General features: G+C 41.4%; 1 protein-coding gene across 4 annotated transcripts in view; it reads left to right on the forward strand.

Moving 5' to 3' along the window:
* The window catches only part of CDK8 (cyclin dependent kinase 8), an 87,869-nt gene that overhangs the window by 29,620 nt on the left and 42,389 nt on the right, over positions 1–15,860 (forward strand). For 3 of the 4 annotated variants that reach the window (XM_052812553.1, XM_052812552.1, XM_052812554.1), the window contains exons 3-4: positions 11,494–11,604; positions 14,777–14,917. In XM_052812553.1, coding sequence (XP_052668513.1) covers positions 11,494–11,604; positions 14,777–14,917 — 252 coding nt within the window. Of the gene's footprint in view, positions 1–11,493; positions 11,605–14,776; positions 14,918–15,860 lie in introns of those variants that run through there. The other variant, XM_052812555.1, reaches the window with a different exon arrangement.

A 15,860-nucleotide genomic window follows, 5' to 3' on the forward strand; every position in this document is an offset into this window, starting at 1 on the left:
GCCTCGTTACATGGCTTGGAGTGTTGTGTAGTCATTCCTCTTGGGCAGCAGGGTCCCCAGCAGTGGTGGAAGAGGAGCAAGAAGCAGGGAGGCTTTCTCCTTGCTCCGAGCTGCTGCAGCATGCACCCTTTGAAGAGAGCAGCAGTACAACACAGAACCCACGTGGGACAGGGCTAGTGGGGGAAAGAGGGGAACGTACTGAAGACACCAGAGACGCCAAGAAGGCAGGCATCGAGAGCAAAGAGGAGAGCGGAGCCCAGAAGCAGGCGTAGTAGAAAGAGTAACCTGAAGCAGCATTTCTTGAGCTGTTGTTGACTTTCCTTCTGGTTATGCTTCCAGGCTTGCAACTGCTGATACTGTGGTTGAATTTTCCTGCAGTTGAATTAATAACTGACCATGGACTTCTAGGCTTTGAATTTCTTTTCCTTACCATTCTTTTGATGTTGCTGTTTGGAGGTAACAGGAGAATTTTTTCCCCCAAATGTGTTCTTTATTTTAATTCTGTTGTACAGAATTCTCCCCCCCCCTTTCAACCAATTAATATTGTAAAAGGAAAAAAAGGAGCCTCATATGGAGATGGATCAAACTGAGGATAATAGCCACACTGTTTATATTGATTATGTGAGTATGTGTAATGTATATATGAAAATGCTACTGAGCTAATCAGCAGTGTTGTACCCTGAAATGTCATCTGTACATCCAATTAATGAAATTATTTGTTGTCATACTTAAAAAGTCAAGGCTGAATGCCACACTTGGTTACAAGGTATTCTGGACTACCCCAATTAATGCATTTTACAAGCATGGTGGTATTAGGAGGAACTAGGATGACTTGGTTTACATATAAGGTATATCCATTTCAGTTTCTCTGGAGAGCTGAAGCTAGTATATTTTACTCTGTGACTATCTGGGAAGAGTGCAGTTTGATATAAATCACGGTGAAACTCTCCCTTGTTTTTACAACTCTGCAATGGCTTTTGTCTTGTTTATGATGACTAACTTCAGTTTTGGATTATTGAGTAACTTACATGTTTAAAAATGCCCATACCCTACTCTTCTAAGACGTTTATTTGATGCAGACACCTGAGCTGAAGAACAGTGTCAGATCTTCAGAAAAATAAAGTAATTACTGAATACTGAAATATATCAATTACAGGGAAAGGTTTGAACTAGGTCAGAGACCTGAGTTGAAACGGCAGAATCGGTTATGGGGTGAGCTCAACCTATATATGTATGTGAAAGACTTCCTACATTTCAGTACTTCCTGCAGCATGAGAACTGTAGACCTAATAATGTTCAAGAACCTAGCTAGTCTCTTACTTTGTTGAAATAAGAGGGTTTTTTTCCAGTGATTTTATGTGAACCATTTGTTTAACTGGTAGTATTAACAGTAATTGTGCGAATTATGCTAATTGAATCAGTGTCTTTAATGGCAAGATAGTTGTAGCGTTATATTCTTGCTTATCTTTCTCCCGTTCATCCACCGTGGTAAGCGTTTGTGAATCCTGCCTCTTCCAGAACCTTAACTGAACGTTTGGCTGCTCATCTCTTGTTCTCTGCAGACATGTGTACTGCCTGGGATTCTGGGTATCTTTTTTGTGATCTGCACTTGGGCTTCTGAGGATTTAAGCAGGCACTAAAAACTGCCAGCTCATCATACCAAGAAATGGATTTGTATTAGATGGGAGAGCAGAGGGATAGAATGGTGAGAAGATTTCTATAAAAATATATAAAACGTAGAAGCCCAAACACCCGATTCCTTGTCTTCTGATTTAATCACAAGGAAGAAAGTCATGAAAGCCTATCCACCTGGAATAGTGCAGCAAATACTATTTCACAGTTCGCAAAGCAGGAGAGTTCTTCAAGGCTGTAGGAAGCTGGCGTAGTTAACCAGGCTTCAAATAGACCTTCAGGATTTTGGGTTGGGCAGTTTCCTATACAGAAGTCTTAGGTTTTAAAGTAATCAAGTGACTTTCTGACATTTTTCTCATTGATTAGCATTTTTCATTCAGTTTTAGCAGGTTTGCAAGTACTTCACTTGCCTGTGCTTCCTTTGGCTAGCGAGAAGCTGCTTGGGTTGGGGTTTGGTTTTTTTGGGGTGGTTTGTTTTTTTTTTTTGGTTTGGGTTTTTTTACTTTTTCAGGAATTCCATGTAGCTTTGGGTTTTTTGGTGCCTGGTTTGCTTGACAGAAGTAACCCTGAAAAGCTTGCTTGTATGTAAAACCACCACGTAGTATTTTTATATGATAGCATTAGTTTTTGACTTGGCTTTGAAGAGGAAGAGCTAGATATGGTGGCAGACACTCTCAGTGATGGAAATGCTGAATGGGACAAAGCAGAGCTGGGGTGGATGATGCTGTACTCTGGCTGTCTCCTGTCTCTGTGGTGTCCTTCAAACACCATAGCCAGCTCGTACAAGTTAGAACAGCCTTGAGTCTGCTGGGGCTGGGACAGAAAACTACAGAACAATAAGTAGCTGGCTTCTCTGATCATTTCCACTCTTTAGGTCTGCCTTGGAGCCATTTGGGCATTCCTAGGATTTTGTGGTTTGCTATTGTAACAAATGCAGGCTGTCATCACAAAAGGCAATGTCCTCTGTGTTGGATCTAGCGATAGCGTGGCTGTAGGATGAGGAAGTTCATCTTCACCGAAGGGGAAGCGAACAGTTTTTTTAGTTTTCTGTTGTTGTAAGCCAGCCAAGTTGAACCATCCTTTGGTCACGCCATTGCTTAACGTAACTCACGGGAAGCGGTAGGAACCTGCAGGGGTAGTTTGGGTATAACGCAGACTTGCACCCTAACTTTCACGTGTCTGAGTGTTAACAAAAGAAAGGGGAGTATTGATTTTTTGTCTCCCAGGCAGGAGGCTCAGGGCCCAGTACAGCTCTCCTTCTGTCAGGAGCTCGGCCGGGTTTGCAGGGAGCGGGCAGACGGTACCCAGGCAGCGTGAGAATAAGCAGAGAGACGGCTGGTTGATGACTGCTGCCCTTACCCGAAAGGGAAAGCCTCCGGAGCAGTCCTGCTCACCTCTGCACTGCTCTGTCACCCTGGCTTTCAGCTTCTGGGCTGGTCGGCGGCAGAGGCAGAGCTAGAGCCCCTGGGCAGGTGAGAAGGGAGCTGCCGTTGACCAGTGGTCTTGGCCGAGCTGACCGCGGCGGAGGAGGCTGCCGTAGAGGTGACTTGGTCCTTCTCACACACTGGGGCTGCCGTGTCTGGGGTGACAAGAACATGTCATTGCATGAGTATCAGGCCTCTTTCCCCTCTCCCACTGGAGGGGATGGAAGAAGGGCATGTGGGCTCTTTCAGAGCTGGTCTGAGGGCGACCAAGGACCCCGAGGCAGCGTGCAGCAGCTGGAGGAACCCTGTGGGGCAGAAGCTGAAACTGGGTGACTCCAGGATTCACCCTCTTCAACACCTTCCCCTGGGAAGGAACAAATGACTGTCCGGGTGAGCTTGCTGGAAGAGGTCCTGTACCAGCTATGCGATAAGGAACAGTATTTGGGTGTAGGTTCGTCAGGTTCTGGGGGGTGTCGTGTCTCTTCCACACTAGCAGTGAAAGCAGTTTCCCACAGGACTAAACACAGAAATCATTTAGATGAGTACAGTCCTCATGTCAGAAGACAAGTAATGTTTTCTTAGCGGTCTTTCCATGAAAGGCGACAAGGTATTGAGGAAGACAAATGTTTGATTTGACCCTCTTTGGCAAGTCTAATGACTCTTAAATGCTTTAATTTAATAGTAGTATGGTGTGTAAAATGTAACTTGTGACTGACAAGTACTTTACCGAGCTATGTTACAGGGCTACAAACAGTATTCTTGAGAGATTTTTGCATAAAGGGAGGGTAGTATTATTTTCAGTTCTGTGAAAGTGGGACAAAGATACTGATTAAATGTTAGGAATTGGCATCCTTAGGAATCAATGTTTTCTGTGAACAGCAGAATTTGACCAAGCTTGACATCCAGTGTCTGTCTTATCTGGATTCTTCATCCATCTCCTTGCTTTCTGAGAACCTTTAATAACACCTCTTCTAATACTTTGAATGTGTTTGGGCATAAGAGGTGCTAATAAAGATTAACTTTTATGTGTTATCACGTAAGACTCATTTGTTTTGGAAATCACAGAAGTGAAAAACAAATGCACATTTTTTTTCTCTTGATATTTTGTGTTGTCAGCCTTCTTTTTTGCAACATTTAGGACTTCAAAAATAAAAACAAAAGAATAAACTAAAGCAGTGATTTCACATGTTTGTAAGTCTGAAGAACTGGAGCTTCAAAAATGTATTGTCAGCTTCATAATAAATTCTTAGAGTGAGCAGTATTACAACTTTTTCTGTTACATTGCCTTTGTAAGCTTTCATTTGAACACTTGAAAGGAAAACAGCATGTACTTTCAGCAGGTATTTTGTTCTTGTTTAGTACTGTGGAATATCTGACTCATGAGAATATAAAACTGTAAAATTGTATTTCCATTGAAACAAACACATCTTCAATCTACTGGATAGCAGCTAAGCCAACTTGGGTTTTAAGAACTTGTGTAATAAAATTCGGGGTTTAGTTTAAATAACAAGTTTAAAGCACTTGAGTAGAGCTCCAGTGTTTGATAGGAAACTAAGAATAGTGATTTGAATTTTTTTTTTAGAAACTTTGAATACAGAATTGGATGACACCTCTGGAGTCGTCATAATCTTCTCCTGCTCTTGCAGACAAGCAAAGCGCACCTTCAAAAATTTAGCAAACTACAAGTTAAACTTGTAAGGAAAAGAAGAATCTCTGAAAGCAGTTCCTGAGTCTCATTCTAGTAATGACTCTATAAACATTATTCAGCCTTTAAGCCAAAATTAATCATGACTCATACCCATTTGTACTTATGATAATATTGTCAGTTAGTTAGAATAGCTCTTCTCTCCCACTTTGATTTTAAAGAGAGAGACACTGTTTCTTTCTCTGGCTTTGTTTTGGCAGGCTGTAAGGATTTTGGCTTGGCTGGCTGGTTTCCCGTTGTGCAGTAGGCTCTTCCTTCCCCTGGGTGTAGGCTTGGGCTTTCTTTGCCCTGTTGCAGTTGGAATTAATCTTCCCTGAATTGGCCAGAATTGCGCATAGCATTTCAGGTAATGTCTCACTACTGCATATACTCATTTGTTGTAGCAGTAGTTCCACTGGTATCTTATCTGTTACAGGATCACTAAATCTTTGTCAGTTGTATTCTAGTCTGAAAATCGCCTTTCTTTCTGCATCAGCTGCAATCTGCTTTCTGTTCCAAGTCCCTATTTTCCCATTTTCTATCTGAAGGCCATGGCATGACTATTAATATATGATTTGTTTGTTGCTGGATCACTTGGCGGAACTGATGTGAGCCTTTTTGAAGCATGAGATGATGATTAGATTTTGAATTTACACCATCAAACTAGCAAGATGACACAATAGTGATTTTTGCTTAAGTGAATGTTTTGCTTGCTATTGCCAATGGCTTTGTGTCTAGCCAGCTTTCTGACTGTCCTAAGCTTTAGGAGAAACGTGTTGCATAGCACTCATAGGAAGGCAGTGAGAGCAAGAAGTTGCCTGTTCTAAAACAGCTGATGTCCTGAGACAGGACATCAGAGAAACTCCTGGGCCAGGACACCGGGCCAGTTGCTCTAGCAAATGAGTCTGTGCTCAATTATAGCAGTAAGCATGGTAGTATTGCAACACTAAGCAGGTTGCATTCCCTGCAGACCACATATAGTAGCAAGCATCAAGAGTTGGGGTGGAATGACATTTGCAGTAAAGCTAGAAATCCACTTTTACGTGCAGAATGCAGTGTCTTGGCTTATGAGAAGTGTCTGTAGTGGTGGAGAGCTGCATGGGAAATGTGGGAGTATCACCGGAGGAAGGCGATCATGTTCATAAAGACTTGTGCTGAGTTCAGCTCATATTTGATGTGAAAGGTAATTATTGTTAGTGTCCCTGTGCAAGCAAAGATTTGCCTTAGTCATGCAGCAGTTTGCCAGGCTGCCTTAATGCTGCTGTTGATTATTTAATAATGTCCTGTCTTACCCCGCTTTGTCCTTGTTCGTGAAGCAATTTAACAATTTTATGCATCGTTAGGACACTTTCGTTTACTGTCCCTCAGCTGCCTCATGGCTGTGGAATGGATATTTCTGCATTTGAAGAGGGAGATAGAGGAACCTTAGTGTGAGCCCAGGACTTGCAAGTAGGGATGCTGTTTCCATTGCTGTGTCTTGAATAATATATGTGAAAGCAAGGGCAAGACCAGCCAGGGACAACATGGGGTTATAACACTCAAGTCACACCAGATGTATCAGCATCTTCATTGTTTGCTGATTTCTGTCTTTGATGATCAGTTGGGTCTTCCTTGTTTATAAGGGGCACCCTGACCAACTAATTTAAGGGAAACCTTTCTGGCTCTAGAAATAGATTTGAATCATCATGTGATACGCAAATGAAAAAGAAGGTAATTTACTGAGAGCTGAATGCATAATTTTTGTCTGCTTTCTCTTTGTGTTCTATAGAACTGAACTAGGATAGGCAGAAGCAATTGGATATCAGAGTCACTAGGCAAAAAAATGGCCTTTATCATCAGCAGGCATCATACTGACAGTCAAACCGTGTTTCTTGCAGTGTACTTTGTCTTCAGTGAACTCTGTCAGCTGCTGGACACGAGTCAAGTCATCTGGTAGGAAAGGCATGTTGCATATGGGCTAGAGAGGCGCAGTTTGTGGAGAGTGAGGTTGCTGGAAATGCTGTTTACAGCCCATGTGATGTGTTATCTGCTTGAGCTCTTTCTGTCCTTCAGACAGCATTTGCATTTGTTGCTCTGCATTGTCACTGTCCTGGAGCGTTTCAGCCTTTCCAAGACAGTGATTAAGGGATCATCTGTCACCACTGCAGTAATCATTTCCTTACTCTGATGGTTTTGCTGATGTATATTAGCCATTCTATTCACTGGAGTGCTTGTAGCTGTCTAGCTTTGACCAAACCCATCAGTTTTTTAAGCAGACTGAAAGAATACGTAGTTAGCGGCTATATTCAGCATAAAAGGTAAAGGCAAAAACCAGCAAGAATGATAAACTGAGCACACAGATGCACAAACAGTAACAGCTGCTATCAGGGACAGTAACAAAGGCCAGAACTCTTAAAACATTGGTGACGGGCCACAAAAGGAACCTCTCAGGTGTGTCCTTAAAGAGAGTCAACCAGAGCTTTGTAACTGATGAGAAGAAAAGCAGATTGCTATGGATCTTATAGGAGGATAGAGGGTATTTGAGAGGACTGCTGGGACTCCAAAACTTCTTGGGATGTTTAGAGGAATGATAAAAGGCAGGAAAGGGAGTAATCAAGGTAGATTGGGGTGGAAAAGGCATGGGAAATGGAGAGGGAATAAGAGGCAGGTTTCATGTAAGCAGGCTACTGGGCAGCGTGCTTGTCTGGCCAAGCTCTGTACGTGGTCACCACAGTCTGTCCTATGTCCGTTCCTGACTATTCTCTGTGTGAGTGTGCTCTCTGTTCTGTGTGTGCATCTGTAACCTGCTAGCAAATGTCAGGCAGGACTAGGTGGTGAGAACAGGATGAGGTCTGCAGGGGCCAGTTGCTGGGAATACCACAGGTCTGCAGAGGCTGGACGCGGGAGAGACGTAGGTCAGGAGATGAACACTCACACGGCTCTCCCTGGTAGCTCGTGTGTGTGACCTGCTAGTGAACTTCATGCAGAGCCAGCAAGCAGGAGGAGACCAAAATCTGGAGAGACCCGGTGTCAGAGCTGGAACCTGGATGAAAGGGCATGGTGTCTGGGCTTGGATTCTGAACAGACGTAAGGTCTGCACTGGAGTCAGAGGGATCTGTGAAGGTGTCCGTGTATGTGAACTTTAAGCATGGTTAGCCAGAGTGGAGAAACGGTTGTGTTGTTCAAGTTTTACGTAGGTACTGTTGGCGCTTATGTGCGTGCCTGCAAAGAAGATGCTGTTCTCCTGCCTCTGTTGATACCTGCGTGGCTGGTCATGTCTGTATTTTGTGTGTGCCTGTAGAAAATGCGTGCTCAGTTATTTGGATCTTGTTGTTGCCCGAAAAGGAGATTCGTTTCCTGGTGTGCAACGAGTTAATAATCACACACTCGGGAGAGACATTATTTATTTCATGTTTGTGCAAAGATGGGTGCTAGGTGGTAATTCCACAAAGCTAGCACACCACACCAAAGAGAGAGAATGTATTTATTCTGTTACGTGATTAGTAAAAACCAGCCTAAATTTACATTCATTGGTTAGTAGTCACCATCTCATCTAGTGTTGGCTAGTTACATTTAAATTAGCTTTGCTTGCTATGTAGATTAGCATGCATGCTCCTTGCAGGTGTGGGGAGGCAAGTTCTTCTAGCCTGGAATCGAGTTGGAGGCCACAATCTCCCCCTGCCACCTTTACCTTTCCCCCAGGTCATGTTTCTTTGGCAATCGTCCGGCCTTTGGCACCTTCTGGAGCGGAATGTTTCTTTTTATCAGTCACATCCTACGTTTCTTAGGTCCAATTATCCTTAACGTTTCTTTTCTCTCTGATGGACCTTGAGTATTCTTGCCAAGTTGGCAATGCACACGAAGCATCCTCAAAACATCAAGGCCTAATTGTTCCAGGGTGTCCTTACTCTATGAATGCCAACCGTGTGCCTTTCTGATTACAGCCTTACTGGTTAATTTGATAGATGCAAAATACATCTTGCACAAAATAGTCAGACTATTCTAAATCTCGGAGTTATTCTTCAACGTTGTTGCTGGCTGGATTTGAAAACAGCGAAGAGCAGCAGCCTGTCATCTAGCAGACCAAGAGGGATGCTGTGAATCTCAAAGTCTGCAGTATTGACTACCTCTAGAACAAACAAAGGAGAATTATGTCTATGTTGTCTTGCTATACAGACAGGGAACGCTTCTGCTGCATTACTCAAAGTTTCTCATCTTTGTGTCATGTTCTTGACCAGCTTTGGTGATGGGTTCTCTGTGTGTCCTCCGAGGTGAATCACATTTGATGTGAAGAGGTTGGGTTTTTGAAGTGGATGATAGCTGCTACCTGGGGAATAAAGAGTAGGACGGACTTAATGTGGAACAGGAAGGGGTGAAGGGGAAAATTACGTTGTTTTCTAGAGCTCTGACTAGTACCTGCCTCTTTCATCAAGGAATGGTCTGTTGTGTCTGGTACAGGTATGTCATCAGGCCACAGGAAATCTGATAAAATTTTGGTATGGACACATAGTTGCTGAACTGTCATGCAGTCTTCTGGGTACAGTTAATTTGTGAAAATGTTTAGCATAAATTGAAGCTGTGAATTTATACTGATTCAACAAAAAGACCTTCACTATAAGGACTGGCACAATGTATCCTTAAACCCTATAACCTCATTTGCTATTAAGAGGCTGACTCCCACTAACGGTCATTGAAGCTGTACTGGGTCTGGCTGGGATGCAGTTAATCTTCTTCACAGCAGCCTGTATCGTGCAGTGTTTTGGATTTGCAACTAAAGCAGTGTTGATAACCCACCAGTGTTTTAGCTATTGCTGAGCAATCGTTGCATGTTGTCCAGGCTTTCTTTTTTTTCCACTCTGCCCCTCCTCCCTCTGGGGAGGTAGCCTTTGCTCTGAGACTGGCTGGGCATCAGTCTGCTTGTGGGTAGTGCTGAGTGATAGCCTTTGCATCTCTTCTGTTGTTGTTTTGTTTTGTTTTGTTTTTTTGTTTTTAATTCCTCTTTCCTTCACTTATTAAACTGTCTTATCCTCACCTACAAACTTTCTTGCTTTTTTTGCTCTTCCTCTCCCATCTGACTGAGGGGGGTGAGCAAGTGGCTGTGTGGGGCATAGCTGCTGGCTGAGGTCAACCTACCACAGATGGTCCCCACCTGTAATTGATAAAAAATTGCAAATAAATATTTCTTGGTTTTCCCCATACTGATCTTATGCTTTGTAGGAATTATAGGCATTTACAGAATTCCACACTTCTTGCAGATCCTGCCTTAAAATTCCTCTGTGTAATGCTTTTACAAATCTTAAGATTTAAGATGTTTAAGATGCTGAAACCACTGCCTTCTGCGTTGATTTGTAATGTTGCATTGTCTCCTCAAACCTCTGTCTGCCTGTTTGATCTCATACTTGAGATAAAAGCTCTGTGGGTTATAGGTCCTCTTGCTCAAGAAATGCCATGCTGAAGACTCTGGTCTGAGTAGGGATGGAAGTCTGTCTCAAATGAAATAGAAAAGAAGGAAACAAAACATATGCAGATACCCACTCCCGGTTAACTGTCTTAGTAGCAGCTAAGATGTTACATGTGACAAAGGTATCAGTAGAAAGGAATGAATTTTCTTCTTCCCTCTATTATGTAGTGGAAAAATTATATTTTATTGAAAATAGATTCAATCTCAGAAATAAAATGTTAATTTTCTATTCTATATTCAAATAGTAGATAAATTGCTCTTGGCTTTAAAAAACCCCTAGCCATTCCTTTTATTAAAAATGTCATAATTTCTAGCAGATTGAGCTGGCAAGAATTTGTCTAGTCTTGGGTAGCCATGCTTGACAATAGTTTGCTTAGATAAAGTTTTTTTTTCTTTCTTAGCAATTGTGTGAGTACAGTATGATTGTAACGTGACCAGCAGAGCTCAAATAGACTGATGCTGTCTGCATTCAGTTTTTGTGCTATATCTCGGCTATGTTTTCCTTCTGGTGGTGCATATAGCTATAGTTTCTAAAGCAGCTGAGCTGGCTTAATGGCTCACTGCTGCTGAAAGAAGTTCTTGCTCTTAGCTGTGGCCCTTCACTAGTGCTGGGTCTGCTGTTAGTGCCATGAGTCATTTCAGCTCAGGAACTCTGCAGAAAATTATTGCCTTTGTGTGTCTGGGTTAGCTCGGAGTTCAAGAGAAAAAACTGTTTTGTGGATGGCTTCTGTGAGTGCTGTAACTGTTGTAATATATGTTGTGGGAGGGAGTTGGACCTTTTTCTGTAGGTGGTGGTGACCTTGTAGATCAGCTGACTCCATCTTACAAACCACATCTTCGTTTAGCTGACTGCATTGACAGGCTCTAAATGAGTCATCCCATTCAGCCTTGAATGGCTGCAACCAAAATGCAGGGTTTTCGGATAATTGGGAGTCAGGAGAAAATTGGATACCCCAAATGGCTCTGTCAAAGATTACAGCCGATGGGAAAGGGCAGATGCCACAGCTGGCTGTTTGCAGAGTCTTCTTGATCCTGGATAATAGTGAGGTTTACATAGACTTCAACTTTTAGGAAATGAATAGGAAGTGAGTGCCCTAAGGTAATGTGACCTGCTTTCAGCTTTGGTTTCAAACTAATGACTGGTTCTTTCATTAAAAAAAATGTGTGCTGTTTTCTGTGACTTGCAAATTTCAACTTTTATTGTTTGTACTGTAGAGTATGTAGCAAAGACCATGAAAGTATTCAATCTTTCCAGCCCTTTCACAGCTCTGGATGTGTGGATGTAACTGTTGTGGACTTTCTTTATTTTGCAGTTGCTGCGGGAGCTCAAGCATCCAAATGTCATTTCTCTGCAAAAGGTGTTTCTCTCTCATGCTGACAGGAAAGTGTGGCTTCTCTTTGACTACGCTGAGCATGACCTCTGGGTAAGGTGAATCGTTTGTAGGTACCAGGCTTAGAGTTTTAGTTGCAGAAAAGGGACAAGGTCAGGGAAGACACATCGGTTTAAAAACAGTATAGCCTCTTACTCCATGTTTGTTGGAAACATTTGCAGTACTAAAAGAAAAGCAATGGAAAATGTTGGGTGAGCACACTACAGAGTTAATCTGTGACCTCTTTTAAGAAGATAAAAATCTGCATTCAGCGCTCAGTAGCTAGAAATCTAGTTAAATAAATGCAGATATAACCCTCCGTTACAGCTAAAGTAGGGTGCAGGAAAATGTAATTGATTATGCAGGTGGATTTCTTTGAAAAATGACAAACTTACTGGCTGAATAGGACAGTTTAGAGTCTTAGTTACATTGCATGTCATCCATACATCCATACATCTCACATGAAGTGAGAGTAATGCCACTGTATGTAACTGAAATTTAATTCATGTGTTTCAGTGGGAAGAGCTTTTTACTCAACTCATCTACTGAAATTTCATATATTTGGGAGGAAAGCTGTTTATTCCTAATTACAAGATACAGCTTTAAAATATAAACACTTTAGAGGCACAGTAAATTTATTTTAAGATATAAACCCTTTTCCTCTGTTAACTTAATATTTGTAAGCTTAACATCCATTTGGAATACTTAAAAAAAATTTAAAAATTAAAGTAGCATTGTAAAGAATCCAAAATACCATGCAACCTTGACTTCCGTGAAAAAAAAGGTACGTGTGCCTCAAATTAAATCTGACATACATTTTGAGCATTGCTTTCAATGGAACAAGTACTGTAATACTAACCTTAAAAGATATTAAGAAGATTCAGATCAAAGGGTACATCAGAGGCCATTTGGAATGAGATGGAAATTTTGATGTATGTGTTCATGTAAGAATTGCACAGCACGGATCATCAGTTGGTTTTTCGTCTGCATGTAGGTTAGACAGACGGCACAAACCAAAGTAAAACTAATTTCTTTTGTGAAAATGGTGTTCCTTGTAGTTGGGAATAATTCAGTAGTATTTGCCTAAGAACTAGTGTGTCAATTTTCTTTCAGCTAAGCAGAATTGAAGATATTTTCTCCCAGTTAAATGTCTTGGAAGTTCTGGTACTTGGTATTGAGATTTTGTTACCAAAATAAAATTAGAGAAAAAAAAAGTTAACAAACAGCTGAAATGTTGAGACATTCTAAAGGCTGATGTACAAAACAAAACCAAAAAAATCTTGAGGAAATGGAGTAAAGGGTTTTTTTAACGTGGAGAGAAGACAAGCACATTCTTTTTTTCACTGCTCCCCCATATTTATGATATGCTAACCTACAGAAGTTTAGGAATGTTTGAGTTTGTTTTTCTCTGTTTCAAAATGTGCTGCAAGGCTTTGTATTTGTTTGGATGATTGTGACTAGCAGTGACCTGTCCTTGTTTGTATTTATACATTTCTGCATTGCTTCATACTTAACCAAAATCACTGCAGAAGCACTTCTGTTAATGAAACACTGGCTTGTATATAAGTAACTTAGGAATGACCCTCAATTTTGACCTTTACGTTTACGTGCACGTACCTGTATGAACTCCAGAACTCCCCAGCTGTACCAGCTCCGGGTGTTCACTGTTTCTGGATGCAAGAGACTTAGCTGGAGTGACTGGGCTGGCTCCATGCCCCAGAGAGCCAGCTATGGAGCAAGTCCTCCAGCACTGAGCATATGTAGCGCAGCAGGTCTCAAACAAGGCTGGGAAAAGGGCACAGACTGTATTAGAGCAGGAACAAAAAAGTCCAGAAGAGCCATCTGTCTTTGAAGATTCACTTCTCTCTGACCAGTGCCTGAAGAGTAACATTTGCTTTGGAGTCAGTGGAAGTGGAAGGCGAGAGGAGGCGAAACTTGTGGATCAGGCTGAGGGATGCTCATGCATGTGGTGCTTGGCTGACTGGGCAGGGACTGTCACCTTTTCATCAATGTTTCTCTCCTCCGTGCAGCTCCGTTTTTACCGTTGGCAGGGCAGAGATGTACCTTTTCCTCCCAGGAAAGCCAAGCTTGACACCTGAAGCAAAGGAGGGTGGGCTGTATGGAGCTGGGCTGCAGCAAGAGAGGAAAGGCCATCTCCCAAAGGGGCTTGAGTAGTTGGGTACCTAACTGGCATCTGGAATATGAAAGCTTGGGAATGTAGGAAGAACATATGATAGAAGTTTGGTGCCAGGTTTTGGACAGACAAGGTCAGGGCTGTTTTGACGATCACACCACTGCGAGCCATTACAGAGAAGAAGTGTGAACGCATGAAAAAATTTGTTCTAGAAATTACCTCTCTCTCAAAGGGAGACAAACTTGGAAATGGTTACCATGACCGTGGCACACCTTATGCTATTGAATTTAGTGGCACCTGGGACTCAAGTGCTAAGACAACATATCCTTTTGGACTCCTCATTGTTGCTAGATGTCATTGCCTGTGTATACACTTACGATTGTTAAAGGTTTTTTTCTGTGTCTGACTTGGTGGCTGACTTTCAGATGGACTCAGCTTTGCTCTATCAACAGCTTCTATTTTGAGAGTAGTGTGCTTTAAGGGTATAGTAAATAAAGAAGGAATAAATCTGGGCTTCTAATTTAAATGTTTAAAACTCCCAATACAGTTTGCACGAATTTGTTTCTGTCGTTAGGTGTTGAATATCACAGTGTCATTATTACTGTAGGAGAAAACCTAAAAGTAAAATAATATAGGAGTTAGGTAATGCACTTTTAATTCTGTGCTGTGACATACAAGATGTCAGCCTATCTTAACAAAAAGAATCCTCAAACAAAAATACCCCTAAACCCTCCAAGATCAGTGATCTGCAAGGGAATTTGCTTTGACAGTTGTATTGGTTTTGTATTCCTCATCCCACTGTGGGAGAGTGAGTGAGCGGCTGTGTGGGGCTTAGCTGCCTGCCAGGGTTAAACCATAGCAACAACTGATTTCATTTTGAGAGATTTCCTTGGGACAGTGATTGCTTTACCTTGTATAGTATTAATTTTCTAGTACTTAAGGTACATGTTTCTAATTTTGAAAATGGATGATGAAACATTGAAAAAAACACCTAAGACATCTGTGTAAGGAATTGCTGGCAATCTTTTTGTGTAATGCTGTAGATCAAAACATTACACTTCTTTTATTTTGATTTCTTTTTCCCCTTTACAGCATATAATCAAGTTTCACAGGGCTTCTAAAGCAAACAAGAAACCAGTTCAGTTACCTCGGGGAATGGTGAAGTCACTGTTATATCAGATCCTAGATGGTATTCACTACCTGCATGCTAACTGGGTGTTACACAGGGATTTGGTAAGTGGATCTGCAATGGGTTTTAGCACCGGGATGATGATTGAGGGCAAGGATTGTTTTTTATGAAAAATCACTGGGAAACAAAAACCTTTGTGCTATGGGCATGTACTAATAAATATATATTTTTGTATACTGCAGTCAGACAGCCTTGATTAGTAGAGCGAATTTTAAAAGCTGGCTATGATCTGATATGCTTATGACAGCAAAGTATATCAGATGGCTGTTTTCCTTTTTTGATTTTCTAAATAAACTATTTTTAAAAGTGTTCATTTAAATAACAGGCATGTTGAGGTACAAAAAATGCCTCTGGTAGTATCACTGCAGGCAAGATAAATAACTAAATACGGCATATGTGTAGGTGGGAGAGAGGATGATTGGCTGTAAGAACTGCTCAAAAAATAAAAACTCCCTAAAATGATCAGTTTTACTTACGAAGGTAGCTTTTGAAGGCCATTATCTTCTCCTAATATTTATAATCTGTCAGAAATATAGTTATGCCAACTTTTGAAGACTTCTGCAAATAAACTGTTTATCCAAACTACAGTATAAGCAAAACATTTTGAACCTGAGTTAGTGTTTCTTAACCAGCAAATTCTATTAAATATTTTAAACTGGTGAATCTCACCAACTCTTATATATTTGCCTTTGAAATATGCTCATAGCTGGCTGGGCTGGTTCTGTCTGTTGTCTTAAAATTGGGTAGTTTTTCTGACCCAGTTGTCTGTAGCTCTTATTCTTAAAAGTAAATTGGAAAAAAATTGCTATCAAAGTATGATACTATCTAGATATGATGCTTCTAATTACTGAAATTTCATTAGTGCATGAGAGTATCATTAGTTAGACCTTTCACTCCCATGAGTCAGTATTACCAGTGCTATTCTATGCTTGGTGCAGTAAGTCTGGCTTCCTTATTACTCTTCCAGAGTCACTTTCTGTCTTTGAA

This window comes from Harpia harpyja, chromosome 17, assembly GCF_026419915.1.
Source record: "Harpia harpyja isolate bHarHar1 chromosome 17, bHarHar1 primary haplotype, whole genome shotgun sequence".
Classification (NCBI taxonomy): domain Eukaryota; kingdom Metazoa; phylum Chordata; class Aves; order Accipitriformes; family Accipitridae; genus Harpia; species Harpia harpyja.